This window comes from Conger conger, chromosome 14, assembly GCF_963514075.1.
Source record: "Conger conger chromosome 14, fConCon1.1, whole genome shotgun sequence".
In the NCBI taxonomy this organism is placed as follows: Eukaryota; Metazoa; Chordata; class Actinopteri; order Anguilliformes; family Congridae; genus Conger; species Conger conger.
The window spans coordinates 26,502,885-26,527,900 of NC_083773.1; the positions used below are offsets into that span (position 1 = coordinate 26,502,885).

Below are 25,016 nucleotides of genomic sequence, written 5' to 3' on the forward strand. Positions count from 1 at the left end.
TAATTATGCATGCCCGGCTACGACTGGGACATATATGGCAGGCAGCATAGAGCTTGCAAGTTAGCAGGTATTTATCGTCGCTTTCTGCAAGAACAAACTGCATCTTTTCTGCCATTTAGCAACTGGAAAAAGCGTACCACAGCCACACCTGATGAAATTAAAGAAGCTTGAACTTGCTCACACATGGTGCTGTAATTAACTTATTGTTTAGCTTTAATTGGCTAGCCTTTTCTGGAATAAAACATAATAATAACTCAGTCTATTTAGTTGTTTCGCCAAGTATTTTATATTCTTGAGTTTATTCTGTGATGATGACCCTGCATAGATAGGGCACGGACATGATATGACACAGTTACTAGAGTTATTTCTGAGGTTTTGTAGTCATATCGGGACATATTTATGTTTTTTGACAGCTAGAGCTAGATTGTAAGTTTTGTCTCTGAGGACTAGCTTATGATATGGTGTAATCATAAACACGTGTGTTTTCAGGATCGGGCATTTCGGTAACATGGCTCCATTTCCATGTGCCCAAGCATAAACACTACATTGACTATCATTTCCTAATCTGGGTTTGTGTTGGAATCTTTGAAGAAGAGTGTAATGTTAGCAAGGGTGTGTGGTGGAGAAGATTCAGGAGAGTGCAGGGAAAATGCAGCAGGTTGTAGAGAAGTTGTACTGTAGGAATGAGAAGATCCAGGACTCAATTATATAATAACTGTTACAGGATTTGTGGTACTTTGTCTATATTTTGTTACAGAGGGTGGAGCTGTGCATGAGAGAAATTTGTGAGTTTTGTGAGAGCCAGAGAGTCAGGTGACAAATGCCACAGCAGCACAAGCAACAGCTGATTAATAGTACCTCCGTGTCACAGACTCGTTGTAGTTCTATATGTGGCCAGCTGGGGGCAGTAGTCTTGTGGATAATGAACCAGTCTTGTAACTCAGAGGCTGCGGGTTAAAATCCAACTGACTACTACCTCAGTGCTACTTCTCATCACAGTTCCAAACATATTGGGTCGCAAACATTGAAAATGTTTGCCAAGAAACATGAAGAATCTTGGCAAACATCAAATTCTGAGATGAAAAGATGTTAATGTCCTCTCCAGTGGGAGCTTGGGAAGGAGTGTCACTCTCATAAGGACTTATTGCATAACTATTTCTATCCCTTAGCTTCGCTCCACTAAGTGCAAATTAATATGGATAATGGGTCTTTATACTTGGCAGTATCATAGATTCTGTAGATTAACCAAATAGATTAAGCCATCCTTCAATCCTCCAAACACGTTAATTACAGGAAGTTCCGGTGTCTGGGCTAGTATTCTGGTCACGCAGTGCCAAGCATTCCTTTTCTTATTACTGTCTGTGGTAATGCCCTGTAATGAGGCCTCAGAAGATGCGACACGTTGGAATGTTTCGTCTTTAACAGTTCAGAGACGGACCTTTGAAGAATACTGAGCTGAGTTAATACTCAATTAAAATGCATTTTTCAGTCGTTGTTGATGTTCCGAGTAACTGGCAGTATATTTGGAAAGAGACGTTGCTGTTGAGTTTTTCGCGTGTGAATTTTCTGCTCATTGATTACCAGAGAAAATGAGGTCCTGAGAGGTCCATTATATCAGGGCGAACTGCGTCTAAAATCTGGATGGATAGATAGTACTCTGGGCAAGTGGGAACAAAGTTTCATTTCATTTTTGGGTGAACTGCCCCTTTAAATATTTTGGCTTCAAAATTATGAAATAATTGCTCCAAATCACAATACTGATGTGGGATTCTGTTCACTGAAGGTTTCCCCATTCACTTCCCATTAAAACCCTCATTAGCTCATTAGCAGCAGCTTCATGTACGGTACGACAGGACAGGTGTGAAAATGTTCTCCATCAACTGATAACATCATGGGTCAGAAATAGGGATAAAATTCTCCCTTTAATGTTAAAGCTCAGAACACAGGGACATGGCACATCGCAAAAAAGTGAAGAAATAAAATGACAGTGAAAATGTTCTAATTTCATACAGGCTGTTTGGTGACTTGCATGTCACAAAAAGCAGTGTTTTTGTGAGTAAATGGCAATGCCAGAGGGGTTTATTTTTGGGGAGTGTTGAAGCTGGAAGCTGAATGTATTGTGCTGCTTTGGGGCTAACCTCATTGCTGGAACAGTGGTTCTATGTTTGATTCTGACTGACCCACCCTTTTGGGACACACTGAATCAGGGAGAGGGTGAGGGCAGGCACATAAAAAGAGTCAGCAGGAGTTGGGGGAGGGTGAGATGCAGGAGAAATCAAGGGATGGGGTAATTAACGTTGTAAAGCAGGGTGCAAGTGGGAAGCATTAGTTATTATAAAGTAGTAATAAAGGTAAATTAAGGTGCAACTATAATTTAAATATAATTATAAAATGTAGTATTCTGGCAGATATGGTACCGTTAATTTCTTTGCTCATTTTGCGCAAATAAAGTGTTAATCAAAGCACAGAAACACGGTTACAGACGTTACGTAGTCCTGTTCCTCACACAGGGAGAGACAGAGCACACGGTGACTGGGAACACTCCACAGCCCAGGGCACACAGAAGGTGTACACACTCCAGCATGTACACAGAAACAGCACAAATGTTGTTGTAATGGGTGATAGATGGTTGACATTTAGTGCTCCTGGAGGGCTGGTTTGCGCTCCCTGGCCGTTCAGGGCCAGCCGGCAGTAATGGAGAGGTCTTAACTCCTCACTTAAAGGCACAGGACAGGAGGGATTCAGAGGGAGGCCTGCATGGAACACTGTGTCTCCACCGAAAGGTCTTCAAATAACGGTACTGTGCTGTATAGAAGCACAGGCATACAAGAGACAGCCATACTGACTCGGACTAAGCCTGTAGCCAGAAACCAGGGGTTGAAATAAAGTTACTTTTGTCTGAGGGGTACAGCGAGTCGACGGCTCGACTCAATACCTCTTCTGTTCTCAGCGTTGGGGAGAGCGAGATGGAGGCAGCTTTCAAAATGATCCGTGCCTCTCTGAAATTTGTCAGGTGCCAAGAAATAAGAGAACTCTTGTGTGTGTTTGTTGGTGCCACTGGCCAAAGTCAACAGGCAGGGCCAGAGAGGTAGAGAGAGGCTTACGGGCAGGGCACGCAAAAGATGTGGCCTTGAATATGGCTAATTTTTTGTGAGGGGTGGGGTCTTTTAAGGTGTATTTAGCTTGTGTAGATTCTCATAATACTTTCCATTCTGTGGTTAACTGAACTTGAAGGTCAGAATTGAATATCCCGGTAGCATAGATACAGAACATCCTAAAACTGCACTGCTCTGCAGTGCCTCTTTCGTTTTAAAGAGCTCGGCATCTGAATGTCAGCTGTTTGCCACACTGCCACCGCCTCGCATCTTGATTGACAGATTAGTATCATTCATGCTCTAACAGAACTTCCTGCATTGTGGACATGGGCCATAATGCGTTTCACCAAACAGCTGAGAGCTAAAAAAAAAAAAAAAAGGGTCAGAATAACGTGACTTGATTGTTTGGCATCTACATGCAGGAATAGACACAGACAGGGAGACTGGATACACACAGCGTATGAATATGCAGCACTGTTTCAGACTGCCACCAGGACTGCCGGCTCACTCTGGCCATGGGACATACATCCATGAAGGCACAGGCAGCAAAGTGAGGCAGAACTATTACCCACAATGCAACACACCCACTTGCTTTTCTCCACATTTAATGTAGATATTATGAGAAGAATGGCCACGACATTCCATCAAATGTAGGATAGTCTTGTGAATTACGACTGGTCAGACATACACTCATAGATTTGTTCAATGTACTGTTTGAAAGAGAATAAAAGATTTGGCTTCAAAAAACACATTGAAACAATCAATTCCAAAGAATTTTCTTTTTTCACACAAATTTGGTGTGGATAGTCTGTGAATGGCCATCAGATTTATCTGTGTAACAGTATGGCTGTCACAAGAAATGTGTGAGATTTTGCACTATTGTGTATAATTGCCATTGGTTAATTATGAACAGTTTAGAGCTTTACTATATGTGTTCAATTATAACTTTTTCCCTCATGTCATTTGTAATTACTGTATTTCAGTGGCAACTCTTATTGTTGTACAGTCATCTACTTCCTTGGTAATTACCTGCTAATTACACACTAGCTCAGAAAAAAGGTGCAAAAACAAAAGTGAAGAAGCAGAAAATGCTTGAGAACATCCTCGATCCAAATAACCAGATGTCCAAGGTTCTACATTTTTTAATGTGGCATAAAACCCTTAAACTTTGCAGATACATAATTTAGAATTTGTGTCCACCATGTTTTTGTTGACCTTTCAACCTCATTTCTGCTGCTGAGAAATATCAATTTAATATTTTAAAGCTAGGATGTGAATTTCCTGAACAGTCTTTAGCTCTGGATGTTCTCCGAGCAGCCTTTCGCATGGCTCAGAGGTGTGGCTTAGTCTGTACTGTACATTGCAGTGTTCCTGCTTTGACACATAAGAGTATGTAGAGGAGTATTAAACTTAAACTCATGAAATGTATCCACAATGTTTTGACTAAACTTTTTGTCGGCTAGCTTCATGTGCTCATTCCTTGAAATAGCTTGCTGTTATATATTTTACACCTATTATTAATGCTATTTCTACTATGATGGAGGATGCCAGCCCAGAACTTGCGTTCAGGGTCATGGTGTGTCAAACTGCCTTGCAGACTAGCTGTGTAAACATCTCTGTCATGCTCAGATTGAAAATGGAAACTTACCCCACCCCCATAACCTAAATAAAACAGGTGTTTATTTTGTGCTCCAGTGGGATGAGATTGGGGTTGGAGACAATCCCACAATCCCACAGTCTGTTTAAAATGGCCACACATGTTTACACTGGAATGCAAGCCCTCCACACATTTCCTGGTTGTATGGCAAGTCTCCTACTCATACGTATGTGCCGTTAATTTCCACATTTGGGATAGCGACCTTCCAACTTGGGCTGCGTTCAGTCTGCAGACTTTATTCCAAGACCCACTTTATTTGCTCAGATCCAACTCTTTGTTTTCATTTTTCAAAGCCTCTGCCAGTACACAATTATAACAACATTAACCTGTCCCACAAAGAGTGATATAACAATCACTTTGCCAGTGATTCCATTTATCATAGAATTTATGAGTCTTTTAGTTTTTTTCTTTCACCTGGCTGCTTTTATCCAGTTAGCACGTCTCACCGGAGGCCACTGTCAAGGGCCGTGCGCAACAGTCGAGCTGAGATGGTTTAAATCAAACCTTTGAAGGTTAAAGAGCCAGAGTCCTGGTTTAGGATGTGGCTCTGTCTCCATGTTGCTCACTGAGTAGGTGTTTCTGCGTCTCTGTGTTTGCAGCTGGGGAAGGGGGAGGCCCATGCGTTCAAGGAGAAGATCTTCAGGAAGAAGCGTCAGTGTGGAGTTTGCAATCTGAACATTGACAACTTGGGTTCCTTCTGTCGAGGTGAGTCTGCCAGGTAATGTTGTGCATCTGGTGTGGTTCACACCACATGTGTATCGATGTTTTTCTTATGAGGATATTCTCTTGCATTAGCAATCTGTGAAAACGGAGGGCAGTGAAAAAGTTTGATGAGGAATAAAAATATATAATTGGGTACTATCGTAGGTGGGACCAGAGTGTATCACTGGCTAGCACTGTGTTCTATGTTGACAGACAATGTGATACTAACTGAAGATCAGTTGAGTGTCAATGTCAGGTAATTCTCCACAATACCTGTCGGTCTGTATTCCTGCTTCTCGCCCAGTGCATGTTGGGAAAGGTGTTTATTTGGGGTTCTCTCCTGTCCAGCATTGGGTCTGCTATGCTATAATTATGTTTACCACCTGAAAGTGTCTTGGTTTTGACAGCAAGCTGGGCAATGTTTTATTTTACCAGCCTGTTTCTGCTTTGCTGTTTGTTTGCGGTTACATTGTTTCCAGATTTTCTTTAGGACTTTTTCCTGGGGTCAGAGAATCATTTATGTCCCCCTGTCTTTTCCTTTCCCTCTCCCCCTGTTCTCCTTTCCCACTCTCTAGTGTGTAAGATGGCAACCCACAAGAAATGTGAAATCAAGGTAAGCTTTATTTACCTCAGTAATTTGGGACTACTCATTTCAAAATGTGTATGCACTTTAAAGAAGGTGTTGGAAGTTCACCAGCAAAGGTAACTGCAGTCAGGTCCCTGTTCAGTGTGTGCAGAATGTAATTTATCTTACCTGATAGGAATCAAAATGTACTGTTTGAGTATACTTAATTTTGGTATACTATAGGCTTTCCCCGAATGAGTAAATTTTTGGGGATATTTTATTTTTTTGGTTTGTAAGAAACCATAGCAGTTTCTTGACTTGAGCCTGCTGCACAGTATCTGTGATGGCTGGTGTCAGCAGAGAGCGCTGTTCAGGGAATGATGGCATTTATTCACTGCCCGTCTGCACTGTGATTATCATCAGATCTGCTCCGGAAGGAAGAGGCTGGCCGCGGTGGCGGGGGGTGGGGGGGGTGGGGCGTGGGTGGTCTCTTGAGTTTTATCTGTCCCCAATGGGGAGGAGGCATTGTTCCAATTAAACTCGCTGATATAAGATGACTTTGCAAGGCACTGGTTAGAAAATCACAACTTTAACATGCTGTTATCAAAGGCCATCTCTGTCGCACTGTTGGACAGAAATCAAATGGATTTGCGGTCTTGGTTTCACATCCCTGCCTTGTATAACTGCTGCCTGTTCTGTTATACACATGTACCAGTAACATAGTACTGTTATACACATGTACCAGTAACATAGTAATGTTATACACATGTACCAGTAACATAGTAATGTTATACACATGTACCAGTAACATAGTAATGTTATACACATGTACCAGTAACATAGTGCTGTTATACACATATACCAGTAACATAGTAATGTTATACACATGTACCAGTAACATAGTAATGTTATACACATGTACCAGTAACACAGTACTGTTATACACATGTCTCAGTATGTTATACATAGTTCTGTTTCATAGTACACATGGACCAGTAACATTGTGAATGAAAGCTGAACACACAGTAGTGTTAAACATATATCCCACTGAAGATGAAAAACATAGGACTACATGTCCCAGTAAAGGCCAAACCACAGGACTGCCGGTTCTCATTCAGGGAAACATGGCCAGACCAAAATCTGAAAGCTGAAAACACAGTGTTTATTTTCTCAGGACTTTTGTGGTAATCTTACAGCACAAACAAAAAAAGTGTTGTCTTCGGTCACCTGGTAGGGTCAAACAGATTTGCACAGTTTAACTATAGGTACTATAACTGTAGCTTCTGAGATTTTAATACCAGTGTCTGACCAGATCTGATGATGGAAGGCATGACATTGCGGTTGTGTTTGCTTTTGGGCTATAATTATCACTACAGAGAGAAACTAAGGAATGGTAAAAGGTCGCCATGATTACATTGTAATCTTCACAGTATGCTCTGTAAAAAAATATCAGGAAGGCGTTGACATGAATTATCCCATTAAAACATTATCCCATCCTTAAACATGGTAAATGCATCCTAATGGAAGTGTCATATACCGCAATCATTTCATATGGTGACATTATATTATATTATATTGCAGTGCGTCACATTATATACTGTAGGCAATTTCTTTGTGACAGTTATTGAAATTTTTTTTCATGAATACATAGTTCTGAAATATATTCAACATTATATTTTCAGAAAATATTTTTTCTGTCTGCAAAGTTTTGAGACTTGTTTTTGGAGCAGGTGGATATTCCCACTGATGAGGACTCCCTCTGTTTATTTCTGGTCATCTGAACGCATGTATTCCTGAGTGTGTGGCTTTAAAACACCTTTTAAATTTGATTAGAGTCCTAATGAAACAGTGATATCGAAATGGTTTCTGCAGTAGTTGGAGGTGGGGGTTTGGAGTGAGAGAGTTGTGGATGAAGAATCAAGAAGTTTAGCTAGGGACAGATCGCTAAAAGAGACGGGAAGATCCTTTTTTCATTGTTCATCCCCCCAGTGCATTAGTGGATCCTTTTTGAGTGTTTCAATGATGACAACTAGTAGCAAAAAAGCAGCCCTGACCTTTTTAACTCACTTCTGAGTCTCAACTGTTCTGCCATCAATCTTTCGGTGAAACACTCTGGCAGAAACATACCTTCACCTTTGATTTAAATGCTACTTTAATTTTCACTGGCCCCCTTTAGAGCTCCTAATAAGCTAAAATGTTCTAAGATGTAGAGGAAACAGTATTTACTGCCAACATGTCTCCTGCTCTGTCCTGGTTGTGACTGGGCTTTTTTAACCAGCTGTTGTGCTGTAGTAGACTGTGCATGAACAGTAGCTCACAGAAGATTAATCTTCTCTTATAATAAAAGCAGAAACTAGAGCAAGAATGAAAAAAATAAAAACAGTACTTGCACTTAAAAACAGTACTACACAATCATTTTCCCTATTATTCATCATAAAATGAATAAAATGTCTCCTGTATTAATAAAAGTAATCCTGTGCTGCAGCTCGCTGATCCGTGTTTAAAAGCGGCAGTTGGTTTAAAACACGAGTGGCAGTTGGTCTGCCGGGGCGAGAGCGGTCCTGTCAGACGGTCTGCATGAGTATAAATACACAGAGCGAGCCCTCGCAGTGCGCAGGGCAGGGTTTAAAGAGCAGGGGAGCTCTTCAAAAAGCCCCGCTTGCCAGGAAACAGGCGTCAGAAATTGGAGAGCCTGGGTCTGGACGCCAGCCTGCAGCAAACACGTTCTGTCAGGGAGGCGGAGGACAGGCAGGGGACAGACTGAGAGGGCGGGCGCCGGACTTCAGCAGAACCGCTAATGTGGCATCGGGACAGGGCGGAAAGGACAGAAACTGTGGCCGTTCGCTGAGAGGTAACGCTGATGGGTTTCTCATGTCTCACAAGTTGAAGTGGGGGGAGGGGTAGACCTATTACGGCATTGCAAAATGTCCAGCCTCTCCCTCCTTATTTACCACAGTGCTGTTGTGTACGTACTGAAATGAGGGGTACTGATATTGTCGAGGTCTGAGTTTCAGAAGTTATGATTGTTGAGATCCACCGGAGAGTGTCCTGCAAAATGACTGCAAGTTGAATGATAGAAAAATGTAATATATGTGCATAAATGCATGTGTATATCTGCACAGTATAACGTGAAAGGGATTCATACATCAAGGCTGTATGTGAGTGTAAAATCATTGGTATATCTGGGCTGTACAGCCAGAGCAGCAGAGGCAGAGCCAGCATTACAATGTGAACCATCCCCAGAATGAGCAGCCTGTGAGACGTCCACATGTGCAGTCAGAAACAGTGAGGGGCCAGGGCTCTGTCAAGCAGTGTCTTGTGGGAGTCAGACTGAGACCATATGCAGAGACTCCACAGTCAGAGTGCACTTGTACTGGCTGCTAATAACAAATTGGACAGCATAGATAGAGAGGCGACCAATAAGCATTCAACACGCTGGCCATCAGCTGGAGAAGTGAGAGACCTCTTCTGGAAGAGATGGCGCACATTTCTGGGGGCAGGCCTTGACAGCGTTACAGCCTTGATGGAAAATTTGAATGAGAACGAGTGAGAGGGGGAGAGAACCATGCAGATTAATCGCTCTTGGATTGGGTGGAGAAATGGAAATCGCATGAGCCGCTCCAGATGGCGACAGACAGGACCGAGTGTCGGGATATGACCTTCAGCGAGAAGGACTGGATGCCAATGAGTTTCGCCGTAAGAACCGGCCTGACTCAAAGGACCCGTCTGCACTAATGTACTCATCGACTGCCAAGGATACACAAGCTGTGTGTTTCACTTCAACATTTACTCTCAAGGCAACTTCCAAACTCAGTAAACTGAAAAACACTAAAGGTCCTTTTGTCTGCAATAGTTTAATCATGACTACCGGGTTGCGTGAAATGTTGCGGTTCAGATGTCGATTTTTTGGTTTTCAGTGGGCACATGAATTAAACACGCGGACTGGGGATTTGGGAACTTGACCTTTGCGGCTGATAATGGATTCTGTCAAACAAACAAGCAGGAGGGAGATGAACATGCATTATATAAATAACGTGAAATGCAACACCAGACCCCACAAGATTCCTTTGCACATGAGGGCTTTTCAGCTGTCACGCTAAGTCTCCAGGCTGTTGTATTCTTTGTTTATTTTGCTTGTGTATATTTTTGTCCCTTATTTTTTGGGTTCCATGAAGATGCGTAGTTGTTTCCCATGGCAGCAGTTGCTTGGTCACAGTATGTCCCCAAAGGAAACCAGTGGTCATGCGAAGTTCACTGTTGGTCTCCACAAGGAAGCAAAGGCCAAACAAGGACATAAATCTGCACCTATCCTTGGGCTATAAGTTGTTATTGTTTCAACAGTTGCCTTTGAAGTGGGAGATAAACTTTTGTATTTATGTAAGAGATAGAGGTTAGGCTCAATTAGGCTGTCTGGATGGGGAAGGCCAGTTTGTCTGATTCTGATGATGAATCAATGGGCTCATTCCAAGCGGTAATTTTTTACCTCCTTCTTCCTTTCCTTGCCTCAAAATCTTTGGGAGTGTCCTAGCTCCTGGCTTCTAGCTCCTTGAAGGAACATTTAACAGATTTGAAAGACTTTAAAGATGGCGGACCTCCTGGTCAGGCAATGAACAAAGGCACAGGGAAGGATAGAATTAGCAATTGGAATTAGCAAAGATTCCTTTAATTCCATTTGACACTGTTTGCAAGTGCAGAATCATCACATTTTCCTGATTATTTTCCTGATATGATCTGTAGCATGGCCCCCTCGCCTAGAAGGAACGTCTAGGGCACAATTTCATTCATGAGAATCTCCCTTGGCTCTGTCTCTAATCTTTTCCTCTACGCTCAATCCCTTTGCCCTATCACTGTGGCTCGAGGTCTGTAATGTCGCACCCAAGACTCTTTCTTCCTTCCCACCATCTACAGGCTTCTGCATGCAGCTCAACCTGCAGCTCAACCTGCCAAAGAGTGAGGCATCCCTGCCATGTCTTCCCCCTATGTGACCTCTTTCTCACCCTGGGTTCACTTCTTTTTGTGCCGAGAACCTTGGAGTGGTGTTAGATTATACATTTTGGAAACACTGTGAGTATTGCAGTGGTGAGCTACGGGTGCAGATTCTTCCTCTACAAGAGGAGTAATGTGCCTGGTCTTGACCATCAGCTCCACCCAGCTTCTGATTTGGGCTCTGATACTGTCCCACGTGGACTACTGAAACTCTCTTCTCGCCTGGCTTCCCTGCCTCTGCCATCAGGCCTCTGCAGCTCAGTTAGACCACTGAGATGATGTCTGAAGTTTGGATATTTAACAGGCAGTGCTCAGGTATAGTGTTCAGGTGCCGATTTAAACGATTATGCAGACATATTTGTGAAAGTGCAGTGTTCAGGCATTAAAATTCTGTATTTGCATTAGTGTCAGGTGCTGTATTATGGGAGAAAGGTCAGAGCAAGTGTTCCGATCCGGTGTTCAGGCACAGCATCAGTGTTAAGGTGCAGTGTTACAGGCATTAGCATATAGTTTTGTATGTGGGGGGTTAACTCATTGTGGCTGGAGTCAAGCTGCCGCTGTCACACTTGTGAAGGAATGTGTCACAGCGACTGCTGGCAAGTCACAGACAGACCTGAATCCTGATCATGCCCCTCTGGGGATTACATCACTGTGGCTGGCTCATTGGCACTGTATGAGTCCTATGGCTGTGCTGGTGCCAGAACATTCTGTTGCCAACTCTTACCCTGTATCTTCAGCGGTGTATTTATAATGCTCTGCAGTGGAAACATGGTGGTCTTTCTAAGAACGTGTTTTGATTTTCTATGGAATTCAAAGTGTTTGATATTATATTCGCCAAGCTCTGAGTAGACACTAACCCCTGCAGATGTAGGCATTAGTTCACTTTCTGGAAAGACTGCAAACTGGACTGAAGAAATAAACAGCATCTTTATGCCTCGTGCCCGTAACAGCCTTTTACACCTTTTTCTCATCTCATCTGAACCCCCTGGGGGTTTTTCAACTGAAGGATCTCGTGTTTGCCTCTTCTCCCATCTGACTTCCGTGTCGAAATGTGGAAAAGAAGTGAGGTTATGCAACCTCAGGGATTCAGCACTTCCTGTCCATTTTCCACAGTTCCTTTTAATTATGGAATGATTAAAAGCCTCGACAAAAACAGATGGCTTCCCTTGTCCGAGTGGAGTAATGAAGGCCCCATTACGTGGCCTCGAGGATGTCTTTAAAAGCAGAGGCCCCCCGTGGCCCTCATGGCTCGGAGCCGAGCGTGCGTTACGCAAGCCGGCCTCGGGTTCCAGATACAGCTAGGCCCTGCTCTGCTCTCTGACCTCACATCCTCCATAGCACAAATGTGGGGTTTTAATGGGCAGTTAGGCGCCTCTCTGACCGTCAAGACAGATGGACATGAATCTGATTCCAGACCATGAAATACTCAGCTGTCCAGACTAAATGTGCCATCTCATTAGCAATTCAGAGAAAATGACTCTGGCGTACAGGGAGCCTCAGTGTGTCTACTGGATGGTTAAACCCCATGAGATTAATGCAGGTGTAATCTGCAGCAGGTGTTAATACCATTTGGCTGCCGATTAAAGACGAGGTCATTTTAATGCCCTGTCCAAAATGAGAGCTGTATAAGTAATGGTTTCCATAAAGTTAAAGGTAGTATTCATTCAGAAGTGGTTATGAAGATTGTGTTAATTGTGTTTCTCTCTCTTCTCACCTCTTTCTCAATTCAGTAATAATACTAATAAAATAATACTACTAATAATAATAATAATAATAATAATAATAATAACCATATATAGAATTTTTACTGCAGTAGTTTATTTATGGCTGCATATCTGGCTACTTGTAGAGCTATGGGCCATTCTCCAAGAATTACTGATAACATTTCTTCATCTGTCATGTTTGCGAAGTGGGGGAGAATGGTACATATATTGTGAAAGATTTCTCTTGATTTTGAAAGAGTGAAATATTTCTCTTTACTGGGAGTAGTATTTATTAAAGTTTAACAGAAAGTCAATCTCTGTCACAACCTCTCTGCATTTAGTTCAGTTTACAATGGTCAGAGATCTCTATGTCGCTCGCTTTCTCTCTGTCTCTCCCTCTCTCTCTCTGTCTCTCCCCCTTTCTCTGTGTTAGATAAGAGGCTCTGAGCTGCTGTTTGCTGTCCTCTCTGGGCACCAGTTGGTTCAGTGTGTGTAGATTAGAGACAGTGAGGAGGACCAGAGGAAGGGGAGAGGCCTTGTTTATATCCACCCTGCACCCCCCCTCTCCTCAGTGGATCAAACTGAAGTTCCTCCTGGATATGTCCACATTTTATCTTGCTAATGACTGTGTTTACAAGTTCAGCTGTAGAGCACACTGTGGAGACCAGATATGCCCTCCCCCTCTCCATTATCCTCTAGCCTTCCATAATGTTTTTACTAGCAAGATCAACGTCTTCCTTCTGTATCTATCCATCACTCACCACCTCTGCCTTCCTCCCTTTTTCTGGCTGAAGTCCCCAGTCCTTTTGTGATGTCTAGACTGTTCACCTCTTTCATTTTTGCTCAGCAATTGCAGAATAACCTTAAGTGTGGTCTTCAATGTATCATATACCACCTGTTTCTTTTTTAGTTTCAATTTTGACATTATGTTAATGTGAACATAAAGACACTTTTTTCATTCTGTAACCGTTAAAACCGTTTGTGGTGCAAATAAATTAATAACTAAGGGCCCAAATTCAATCTCAGAAGGAGTCAGTGACATTTCAATGTGTTAAGATGTGCATGCTGTTGATTTTAGCATATTCATACTTGTATCTGTCCAAGTGAAGGTCAGGTGGATCACCGCTGCTCACATTTAATCAATAAATATTAATGCTGAAACTTAATGCTATATTGAACTTGATTGATTGTTTTTGTAAAATGATTGTAAATACAGTCCACACCATTGTGACCACCATAGTTACTGGATGGCCACGCGACACCACATTATTTGTGAACATAAAAGGCCTGGCCTCACTGCAGTTAGGTGTTTTGATAATAGATTCTCCAGATTACCTGCAGGCTCCCCGTCACTCTACATCTGTGATCAGGTTGGCTTTAGCTTCACAGGCTCACGAACAGCACCGATACAGCACGCCGCAGCACAGCTGGGTGTCTGTTTTTGGACGGGAGGGTGAGAGAGTGGTATGGAGATTGACAGGGTTTGCAGGAAGTGTGAGTAATTGTCAGCCTGGGGGGTGGAATTTGGGGGTGTTTATTCTGGACTTGTACCCCGCTGCTGCAGGTCTCCTAATTACTTGAAAATGACACTGACAGAAGACTTGGCTACATTATATGAAGTCTTGGGGGGGGGGGGGGGGGGGCGGTCTTAGTAACGGTCAGTTCAAGTTTTATTAAAGGCCACTAGAGTTTCCTGTTGCGGTTCTATTTTGGGGGATCACCAGTTGAGATGAGGAATTCATCTTTATGTATAGTTACAAATCATTTTCCAGTAACATGACCAACAACCCCCCAGCCCCCCACAGATAACACCACAGTTTGGCATTAGAAGAACAGGCCAAAGTCTTGTGCTTCCTGTAAGAGCAGATGGGTCAAAGATGAACATTTCAGCAGTACTGTAGCCAACCGCGCCTTATGCAGTCACAGTGGCTGACTGTGAGCAGCTCAGACTGTATTGCTGGGTTTTGAAAGCCAAGCTCATCGTAGTGAAATAAAATGGAGAAGATTCAGCCATATGTAGAGCAGTGGCCCCTGACAGTGCTGTTGACAGTATGTTGACTGACTCGGTATGGAAGTAGTTTGGAGGGAATTGGGAGAGTGTTTATCTCACTTTTAGGCTGAGTGCATTTCCTCCTCAGTCCAACTGCGGGGTCCCACGGGAGTCACGTCACTCGCCTCCATCCCTCCTTCCTCTCCCCAACCTGCTTTTTCCCAGACTGCAGCCATTTTGCTTCCGTGGTTGTATTATCCTAGGCATGCATTATTCTGTCTGCTGATCCCAGATCAGCGGATGCCCAGCGGCTCTGCCTTTAAACAGCTTTGGGCCTTTACATTTATCAAATGCAAAGATGAGGGAAGGAAGAGCACTCATTCCCTAGAGAGGGAAAGTATAGTCCCAAGAGAGACTGCATGTCTAAGAAGTGCAGACTAGTTTGATCACTTTTCAACTGCCCTGTTGGAACATGAAACTGAGCTAAAGGGAGACTTACTAAAGAGAGACTCACTGTTTGGCACCTCTCTCTCAGGTGACGACTGCATGCATCCCTGCTCCCCTCTCTGACCTGGTGAGTTCAGGCCCTGTTGGATCTGTTTACTCAATGTGTTACTCAATCATAGCTCAATAGAATATCATCAGATTTACTTGTTCAATAGAATTGCCATCCAGTTCATAGTTGAGCAGAACAGTTATGGTTATTGCAGTAAAGAAAGTGTTCTTTTCTGTCTTTGTACAAGCAGCAGCGGCGAAGCACCGATCCCTCCAGATACATCCAGCATCTGGTGAGTGCCTCTCCATCCACTCTCACGCATGGGAGCTCATGTATACCGTGTCTCAGAGTCAGAGGCCTGATGTAGGATCAGTTTTGCCTTTCAGCATGTAATGGAGGCACTTAGGACATGCACAACATAAACATGATCCCAGATCAGCACTTCTGCTTTATGAATACAGGCTGTCACCTTCACCCACTCTCTGGATATCTGGTGGTGCAGTTTTTACATTTAAATGAAGCAGTTTAATTATTGCATGACTTGCTCCGTTAGTAAATGCCTGCAATGGGAAGTGTTTTCATTGGAATGATCACTCTGAAGGCATTGAATATGCTGTTGTTCTTTTCTATTCCATCTCCTGTGCTGCCCTGCTGCTGGACATGTTGATCACTGTGTCTGTGCTGCCAGGGATCCTCCCGGTCTCTGCCACACACCAAACAAAGGAACACCTTGCCCAGGTAGCGATGTTTAGGTCTTCCTCTAGCCTCTCTTTTCTTACTGCTGTGTGATTCATTTGCCCTGCGTCTCCCATCACATTCTGCCTGTTTGTGTTGGCGTCGTTCTTCTCCTCCCCAGGAGCTTCAGTGTGGACCGGGTGATGGAGCGAGTGATGGAGAGGAGCTATGACTTTGACCTGACCTACATCACCGAGAGGATCATCTCCGTCTTCTTCCCCCCGCTGCTGGAGGAGCAGCGTTACCGTGCCAACCTGCAGGAAGTGGCTTCCATGCTCAAATCCAAACACCAAGACAACTTCCTGGTGAGCTGCTCTTCGATCACAGTTCTGTTTTTAAAAATGAACTTGTTCCTCTCACCACAGCCTGATTTTTGAGCCTTTCTGGCTTGCATAAAGACATAGAAAAGACTACTTTAAAAATCTTTATAACTGGGAAAATATTTGTAAATAATGTAAAAAATTCCAGTGCCTCTTAAATGTGTTATTTTTCATGTAAATTTTAGGCTGGGTTCTTTGCTGTAACTATTCTTACCTGAATTATCATTTCCAGCAGAACAGCATTTAAAAAGTTTCAAAAGTTTGTGGAATATGAATTTAGTCATCTCACTTCATCATTTCCAGCTGTTCAAACTGTCTGAAAAGAGGCATGACATCACACGGATCAGTCCTAAGGTACCAACAACTATGCTGGAGAACACTGCCAGATAGATTTCTCACTTTCTATCTCTGCCTCTCTGTCTCACCATACATCCACATGTGCATAGCTCTGTCCATCAGCACTCTACACCCAGCATTCCTTCTCTCTGACTCCCAGCATCTGAGTTTGTGTTTGTATTTGAATTTCTTTGTTATTCCTTTAATTACCGCTCTCTATCACACCCATCTTTATCTCTCCCACCTACAACACACACACACCCTCACCAGGTCCAGGATTTTGGCTGGCCTGACCTTCATGCTCCTCCATTGGACAAAATCTGTGCCATGTGCAAGGCCATGGAGGGGTGGCTGACCTCCGACCTCCAACATGTGGTCGTCCTGCTCTGCAAGGTCAGGAGTCTGGGTCGCACCAATATTGTGGGGGGGGGATTTTGGTTGCATGGAGTAGCAGATGAGTAGACATCGGAGAGACCATAACTGGGTCCTTGTTATTTATCAATGTTCTAGTCACTGTCTTGGTAGTCACGTCAAGTATTGTGATTAATGTACATTCAGGAGGATTAACTGAAATACCATCATCTGTGATCATTTCCTGAGTAAATACTGGATATGGCACTAGGCACACAGACTTAAACTTGGTTTAACTTGGTTCATTATTTTAATTGCTGTAATTCTTCATGTATTAGATGTTCTACTGCCTGGTCATCATATGTGTCACTGTCATTCACTGTGTGTTTTTTTATGTATGCTGTGCTTGTACCATGTTCTGAGTGTGTGCTGTCACAGAGTCTCACAAGCCTTCAACTTTGTGCTTCTCAGGGGAATAAGGGCAAGACAGGAGTCATCGTCGCTGCCTACATGCACTACAGCAAGATCTCTGCAGGGTAACCCCGCTGTCTCAGTCTAACCCTGTCTCTCTGTAGTCTCAGCCTAACCCTGTCTCTCTGTAGCCTCAGTCTAACCCTGTCTCTCTGTAGACTCAGTCTAAACCGGTCTCTCTGTAGTCTCAGCCTAACCCTGTCTCTCTGTAGCCTTAGCCTAACCCTGTCTCTCTATAGCCTCAGTCTAACCCTGTATCTCTGTAGCCTTAGCCTAACCCTGTCTCTCTGTAGCCTTAGCCTAACCCTGTCTCTCTGTAGCCTCAGTCTAACCCTGTCTCTCTGTAGCCTCAGTCTAACCCTGTCTCTCTGTAGCCTCAGTCTAACCCTGTCTCTCTGTAGCCTAAGCCTAACCCTGTCTCTCTGTAGCCTCAGCCTAACCCTGTCTCTCTGTAGCCAGCACTACGCAGCCATATGGAATAATAGTGAGCAATGGCAGAGGCTGGTGAATGCCAGAAAGTTAACCTAACCTATTCAGTGAGCTTAGCCCGGAGACCTGATGTGTGACGTATACCAGTGAAATACACGTGAATACTGTGTGTGTATGTATGTGTGTATATGCAGGGCTGATCAGGCACTCAGCACACTGGCAATGAGGAAGTTTTGTGAGGACAAGGTGTCCACATCCCTGCAGCCCTCCCAGAACAGGTACAGGACATGCTCCCCTCATCCCCCTCTCTATTCATCTTACCTGCCCGTCCTTCACACCCATTTTAAGTGAACTATTTTCTTTGTTCCTTGTGTAGTTGACCCTATTTGCCCCTTTAAAGCAGAAGGTGAGAGCCAGGCAGTGATTTAAGTGTCCTTTCTGCAGGTATATCTTCTATTTTGCTGGGCTCCTCTCCGGGGGGATAAAGATGAACAGCAGTCCCCTCTTCCTCCACCAAGTGCTCATCCCCTCTCTGCCTTCCTTCCAGGCTGAGGGAGGTAAGAGCTGTCCTCCTCTGTGTGTGTGAGTGTGTGAGTGTGTGTGTGTGTGTGTGTGTGTGTGTGTGTGTGTGTGTGTGTGTGTGTGAGTGTGTGAGTGTGTGAGTGTGTGAGTGTGTGTGTGTGCGTGTGTGCGTGTGTGTGTGTGTGCACACGCGCACGCATGCTTGCATGAGGGAGAGCTTCAGGGTATGCAAGGGAGCGTATTTCTACACTGTAGAGCAATAAGCGTTTCTGAAATTGCTACTTTTAGTTAGATATGCTCTCTGCACTGATTTGTCACACCAACTCTCCATTTTCTCACACAGGGTACTTCCCCTTCCTGAAGATCTATCAGTCCATGCAGTTGGTCTACACCTCTGGTGTTTAGTAAGTCTCTCTCTCACCATCTCTCTCACTCTCTCTATGTCAGTTTGTGTGAACAGGGCAGAAAAAGGTCAATATCCATTATTATTCTTTCTTTTTTTTAAAGAGGAGATATGGAAATGCCTGTGTACATTGCAGTCCATAAGTATTTGGACAGTCTTTTGTTGTTTTGGCTCTGTACTCAAGCACATTGAATTGTGCGCTTGAGTAAAACATTTGAATAGTCTTGACTGGCCAAATCAGTCTCCTGACCTAGATCCAGTTGAGTATGCATTTACTGAAGACCAGACTGAAGGAAAATCGCCCCTGAAACAAGCAGGATCTGGAGCCTCCATCAGCTTGTCCTGAGGCTCATAGCACCATTACAGTGAATTATAATAAACAAAATTATTGCAGAACAAAAACAAAGACTACATTACCTATTGGGATATGAACTCAAAAGCACAGTATGACTGAAACAAAATGGACAGATTTTCCAACTCAGTGACCACAAACTGGCCTTTAACAAAGGCATGCCTAGAGAGAACAGGCTGTGTTTATCCTGAAGGGACAGATAGAGCTGCTCTTTCTCACAATTTGCGACCAGCAGAAACTCATAAGAGAAAACCACTTACTGCAAATAATTTCCTTAATCCCCAATTTTCTTAATTTGAGAAACTTTTTCCCACAAATCATTTCATTAAAGGTTAAATTAAATAAAAAATTTAATTCATGCGGCTTTGTTGACATTTTGGAGCTTATTATTTGTATATTTATTATAGTTCTGTGTGTTTGTATATGACAGTGAGTGCTTTAGTGATACTTGTAGAGTTGCATATTTGTGTTTCTTTGTGTGACACGGAGGCCTGTGTTGTTGCTTAGTGACCTGCAGGGTTCCGGAGGCAGGAGGATATGCGTTACAATCGAGCCCGCATTGCTGCTGAAGGGTGATATAATGGTGAGTGAAACCATACCCTTTAATGCAGGAGGCCATTCTCCTCCCTGCGGCCGGGGAGGGCGTGCTCATATACCCAGACAGCAGACCTCGCTGGGAGCGGTCAGTCACCATCTCCCTTGCGCACTCTGGCGCCCTCTACAGGTGAAGTGCTATCATCGCAAAGCTCACATGGCAGAGCGAGAGACCGTGTTCCAGCTGCAGTTCCACACCTGCACCGTGCATGGAGCCCAGCTGTGGTTCGGGAAGGAAGAGCTGGACGTGGCGTGCTCCGGTACGAGGGGGAGAAGAGGGGGAATAGGGGAGCGATGCCACCATGGTCCTGTCCTAAGCATTTTCATTTGTAGTTGTTAGTGGTATATAACTTATTGGTATTTAAATCAGCCAGAAATAGTATTCAAAATGTACTTGATATAATGTATCATACTAAGGGTCTGACATTGATTGGTTATGGCTATTTTCCTTTAATTCCACAAATTTGTTCTTTCATATTAAACCGGGGTCATGGATTTGCAACATACAATTGGGAACCATTTATCTTAGTCAATATTTTACCATAGAAGGTAAAGATGTACAGGCCTGATATGAATCATATGATTCAGTCCCGTAAGTGTGTGTTTCGGCTGAAATGTTCATAGTGAAGTTCCTGACAGGATGTCCGAAATGTCCTTTCCAGATGACCGGTTCTCTTCTGACGCCACTGTGGAGTTTGTGTTCTCCTCTGGACCAGAGAAGATCAAAGGTGCTTTGTTAAGCTGTTTATAGAGCTAAATGACATGAAGCTCTAGAATAAGGCAGAGGTGGAAAGTTCAGGGGTCAGAAGTCCTGCTATGTGTCCACCCATGAGCTCTGGTTCTCACTACTCAGTTCTTCCTCTTGGCTGAAGAATTGTGCTCATTAGCAAATGTTGGCGATTGGAACAAAATATGAACCCCACATTGCACCAGGAGGGATTTTCTCCTGTTTAGTCTAATCAACTGGAAGTCACTATGGATAACAGCATCAGCCAATTAACATGTAATGTAATGTAGTTGTAGAAATCTTTTAAAGCAGCGGTGGCTTGTGTCTGTGGCAGGATGGGAGTGTCAGAGGAACCACCCTGCAGTCACGGTGGACTACAACACCACGGACCCTGTGGTGCACTGGGACTCCTACGAAAACTTCAACCTGCAGCACCAGGACAGTCTGGAAGGTGTGTGGGGCTCTGCCACTCCTACGGAACCTTATGTGTGGGCAAGGCTGTTCTGTCCTTCGCATTGCGTATGCTGCTTAATACCTCTAAGAGGCATTGTCATATAATCAGTGACAAGGTAATGAGGCGAAGAATGAAAATGCAGAATTTAAGATGGAAGCTACATGTTACATGCCCGCGTTCTAAACACTGTTTCTGAGTCACTTGCGTCTTTACCTTCCAACACTACAAAGGCCATTGTTTTAAATTTTGTTCTGCTTCGTTTTAGATTGCTTGTTTTAATTCTTCAGTGCATTTGGAAGTTTGTATGTGAAAATGGTTCATGTCAGTGAAAATTCATTAAGTGTTATGTTGCAGACATCATGCACACGCGCGGGCCCCTGGACGGCAGCCTTTATGCCCAGGTGAAGAAGAGACGGGGCCCAGGCTCCTCCAACGGTGGCCCTGCAGACTCCCCTAGTGGGCCCCCGTCCCCCTGCCACGCCCCTGCCGAGCCCCCGGAGGAGGTCCGGCGCCTGCCGCCCCCCACCCGGCAGGAGAGGGAGGAGCTGGACCGGCTGCTGGGCGGGATGGAGGGCAGGAGGGCGAGAGGTGGGGAGAGGGAGACGGCCATCTTGGATGAGGGTGACCCCACGCCCTCACTCGGGCGGACCTGCTCCTGCAGGCGTGGGGGCGAGAGCCCCACCTTCCTGCCCAACGGATACTACCCCAACAACCACCCGGCCTCGTCTGCTGGCCCTCCCACTCCCCTTCTGGACCCGTCCCAGCAGCTCCATCTGGGCCGGCCTGCGCCGGACGTGGTGTGGGAGCGGCAGCAGCAGGCCCTGCCCGCCCGCCTGCAGCGGTCCTGTTCCGAGGGGCCGTCCCGCCACCTGCTCTCTTACCCCGGCCAGGACCTGCCCCTGCCCCCCCACATCCACACCCTGCCACCTCCCCGCCTGCTCTACAAGGGGGACGACTACCTGCACCATCACTACCCCCGGCCACACCGGTCCCAGCCCTCCAGTCCCTACCGCGAAGTGATGCTGCTGGATGCCCCGCCGCCCCCTGGCTGCCCGTGCCGGGACTGCAGCTGCCGGCGGGAGGAGTCTGCAGCCAAAGCTCTCCACGCCCTGCGGCTGGACCAGGGGGAGGGGCCCCTCTGGGGCCGCGATGCGGAGCTGCACTGGGACCGGGAGCCGGGGCTGCGCCGGGGCAGGGAGATGGCACTGCAGTGGGAGAGGGACAGAGAGGCGGAGATGCACTGGGAGAGGGAGGCCGAGTTCTGGCACCGGAGGTCCACAGCCACCCCGTACGGCCCCCACAGTATCAATCCAGTGCATTTCGCCTTCGACCCCCTGCCCTCAGGCCACCCTGCGTACCCCGACCCCTCCCACACGCACTCGTACTCCCACCCCCACTCGCACACGGACCTGAAATACAGCAGCTACCACACCCCCGCTGCCATCTACCCCTGCGCCCCATATCAGCCCTCCCCCTCTGAAAGCCGGGGGTACGCCTCGGGGTATCAATCCGAGTCCACCTCTCCCCTGCCCCCCCACGGACACAGTTCCACCACCTCCCTTCAGGACACCACTTCACCCGATGACCCGGCTCTTCCAAGAGGTTCCTCTAAACCCCCCAAATCCCAGCCAGATTGCCAGACTGGTGAGCTTCATGAATTGAAAAGTACAAATTTGTTCCATATCATTCCTTCTCTCCCTCACCCATTCCCTTTCTCTTGTAATAGAAGGTTCCAGAGATGTGGGGGACAACATGGCTTGGCAAGACAGCAATTCCCAGAATTCACTGAGCCAAGATGTGAGGGTCACGCCCTCTGACTGCTCGGGGTCACCCACCCCTGTTCACACCAGCAGTCCCCTGCTCAGGTACAGTCCCTCTCTTCAACGGTTTCTTGCAATAATTAGCCTTGTGCATGCCATAGATTATACTGGCACTTTTATATAGTTATATATAGATATAGTATTGTTGTACTTGGGGTATTCTAGCTTGCAACCGTGGTATGCTAGTTGGTAAGTTGATGTATTCTTCAAGGGTTCAGATTGTATCTATATGGTCACACTAGGACTCTTTTCCTTTAGGGTCCTCATTGCACTTGTCCCTGTGTTTGATTTGCACTTGCACTAATGTGATGTAATATTGTTGTTTATTTTAGAGCTCAGCTCCTCAGTCCTGGTCCTGGAGAGTCACAGGGTCTGCTGGCTTTTGCTGTTACTCAGGGCTTGAGTAGCACAGCAATTGATCAGTTAAAGGAGCTGATTACACAGTTAACTCTTGTTTCTTGGGTTGTCTGATTGACTGCTGACCTTCAGGTGAAAACAAAAACCAGGAGACTCTGTGGCTCTCCAGAACCAGGTTTGATGATCACTGACTAAGAGCGTCAGCCATCAGCAGACTCTTCCACATAGGTGCAGTGGACTGAGGCAGTAAGTTGCTGCATCCTGTAAATGTCTCTCCTGTGTGTTTCAGCTCTAGCTCAGCAGACACAGAACTGTATGGGAGAGATGTTGGTACTGTCCCAGGCAGTGGCCCCCAGATGGGCCCCCAGGACTCTGATAGGTCATCCCCGGGGCCCCAGCAGGATCAGTCTGATGGGAAAGACCCCACCCACCTGAACTTGCACACCCCGCCCACCCCGCCCACATCCCCAGACCACACAGCGGCCGAACACACACACACACCAGTCGCTACACCGGGCCCAGAGCCCACAGAGAGCCCTGCAGTGTCCATCCCCTCCCACACAGACACAGAAAGTGCCCTGCCCCCTGCTCCCAACCCCCAGCCCGCCTCTCTGGGTCCAGGATCCACGCTCAACTCCTCCACCCCTCCTCAGGAGAGAAGTCTGGAGTCCCTCAATACAGGCTCCACCCCTAGTCCAAGCCCTGCCCCCAGTTCCACCGCGTCGTCCCCCCGGCCCCCCCCCGCCAGCCCGGAGCCCCCCCCGTCCTCTGACCCCACTGTCCCTGGCTTCGGCACAGTGGGGCGGAGACTCGGGGTGGAACACCTGCAACCCCACCCTGGCATCCATGGCAACGGCGGGACTCTCAAACCCCCGTCCCCTGTCCCAGAGGGCCACTCCACCCCAACCTTCCCCCTGTCCCCTAACTACTACCTGCTGAACGCCCCGCCCGTCCCCTACACAGGGTACACGGCCGTCACCATCCCCTCCTGCCCCGCCCAGCCCCCGCTCCCAGAGAAGCGCCGCTCCACGGCCCCCCACGGGCCAGCAGCAGGGAGGGGCTCTGCCCTGAGGGTGTCCTCCTACCTACACCCAGTCCCCAAACCCCCAGGCCACTCCGCACCCCACCACGTCAGCTTCTGCCCCCCCATGGGGGAGGTACTGCCCCACATCGAGCTCCACGGCCCGGCCGAGGAGGCAGAACCCCGGGTCAGTCCTAAGTTTGTTCAGGACAGTTCACGGTTTTGGTACAAGCCCGCCATCTCCAGAGACCAAGGTAAACACATGCCCTCAAATCCTCACAATTTTTACTCAGACATTTTCCATCTATTCTTTAATTTATTTTTTTGTTTACTGTTGTTACTTTTGTTTACTTTTTTGACATGGATCAAAAAGAGCGTCTATGACTTCTTGTCTCTGACTTTGCTTAACCTCATAAACTGTCCCTCACACTCACTCTCTCTGCAGCCATCGCTGTGCTGAAGGACAGGGAACCGGGAGCCTTCCTGATCCGCGACAGCAACTCCTTCCAAGGAGCCTATGGCCTGGCACTGAAGGTGGCCATGCCTCCTGCCAGCAGCAGCAGAGGTAGAGCTCCCATGCCTCTATGTTCACCATGGTGTCTGTCGCCATGGACCTGTCCTCACCGTCTTCAGACTGGAACACGTTCAGATACTGTACACAGTAAACGTCAGTGTTAATTCAACACTGAATTGACTTGAATTAACACTGAGCAATATTATTTCACAATGAATGACATTTTTAGAGCTGCTAATAATATGAATTGATCCAGATATAACCTGAAGTTTGCAAATGAATAAGTCTTGCTTGTTTGTAGCTAACCATGTAAGCTATATTATATATTCTATTTTATAAATAGATGTACTAGTGAGAGTCCTGTGTCACACTCGTGCTCAGAATGCTGGTTGAGTGTCTGTAATGGAGAACATGCG

The 25,016-nt window shown here is 45.8% G+C and overlaps 1 protein-coding gene across 12 annotated transcripts in view; it reads left to right on the forward strand.

The window, feature by feature from the left end:
• LOC133109635 (tensin-2-like) overlaps positions 1–25,016 on the forward strand; it is a 38,519-nt gene that overhangs the window by 6,870 nt on the left and 6,633 nt on the right. For 6 of the 12 annotated variants that reach the window (XM_061219058.1, XM_061219063.1, XM_061219059.1 and 3 more), the window contains exons 2-21: positions 5,352–5,457; positions 6,030–6,067; positions 15,234–15,272; positions 15,445–15,486; positions 15,883–15,932; positions 16,051–16,234; positions 16,553–16,603; positions 16,856–16,978; positions 17,408–17,472; positions 18,031–18,114; positions 18,281–18,393; positions 18,702–18,762; positions 19,621–19,696; positions 19,838–19,967; positions 20,370–20,435; positions 20,769–20,885; positions 21,243–22,532; positions 22,615–22,753; positions 23,355–24,340; positions 24,532–24,651. In XM_061219058.1, the coding sequence (XP_061075042.1) occupies positions 5,352–5,457; positions 6,030–6,067; positions 15,234–15,272; positions 15,445–15,486; positions 15,883–15,932; positions 16,051–16,234; positions 16,553–16,603; positions 16,856–16,978; positions 17,408–17,472; positions 18,031–18,114; positions 18,281–18,393; positions 18,702–18,762; positions 19,621–19,696; positions 19,838–19,967; positions 20,370–20,435; positions 20,769–20,885; positions 21,243–22,532; positions 22,615–22,753; positions 23,355–24,340; positions 24,532–24,651 (3,880 nt within the window). Of the gene's footprint in view, positions 1–5,351; positions 5,458–5,667; positions 5,711–6,029; positions 6,068–8,710; positions 8,871–15,233; positions 15,273–15,444; positions 15,487–15,882; positions 15,933–16,050; positions 16,235–16,552; positions 16,604–16,855; positions 16,979–17,407; positions 17,473–18,030; positions 18,115–18,280; positions 18,394–18,701; positions 18,763–19,620; positions 19,697–19,837; positions 19,968–20,369; positions 20,436–20,768; positions 20,886–21,242; positions 22,533–22,614; positions 22,754–23,354; positions 24,341–24,531; positions 24,652–25,016 lie in introns of those variants that run through there. The other 6 variants (XM_061219067.1, XM_061219068.1, XM_061219065.1 and 3 more) reach the window with 6 other exon arrangements.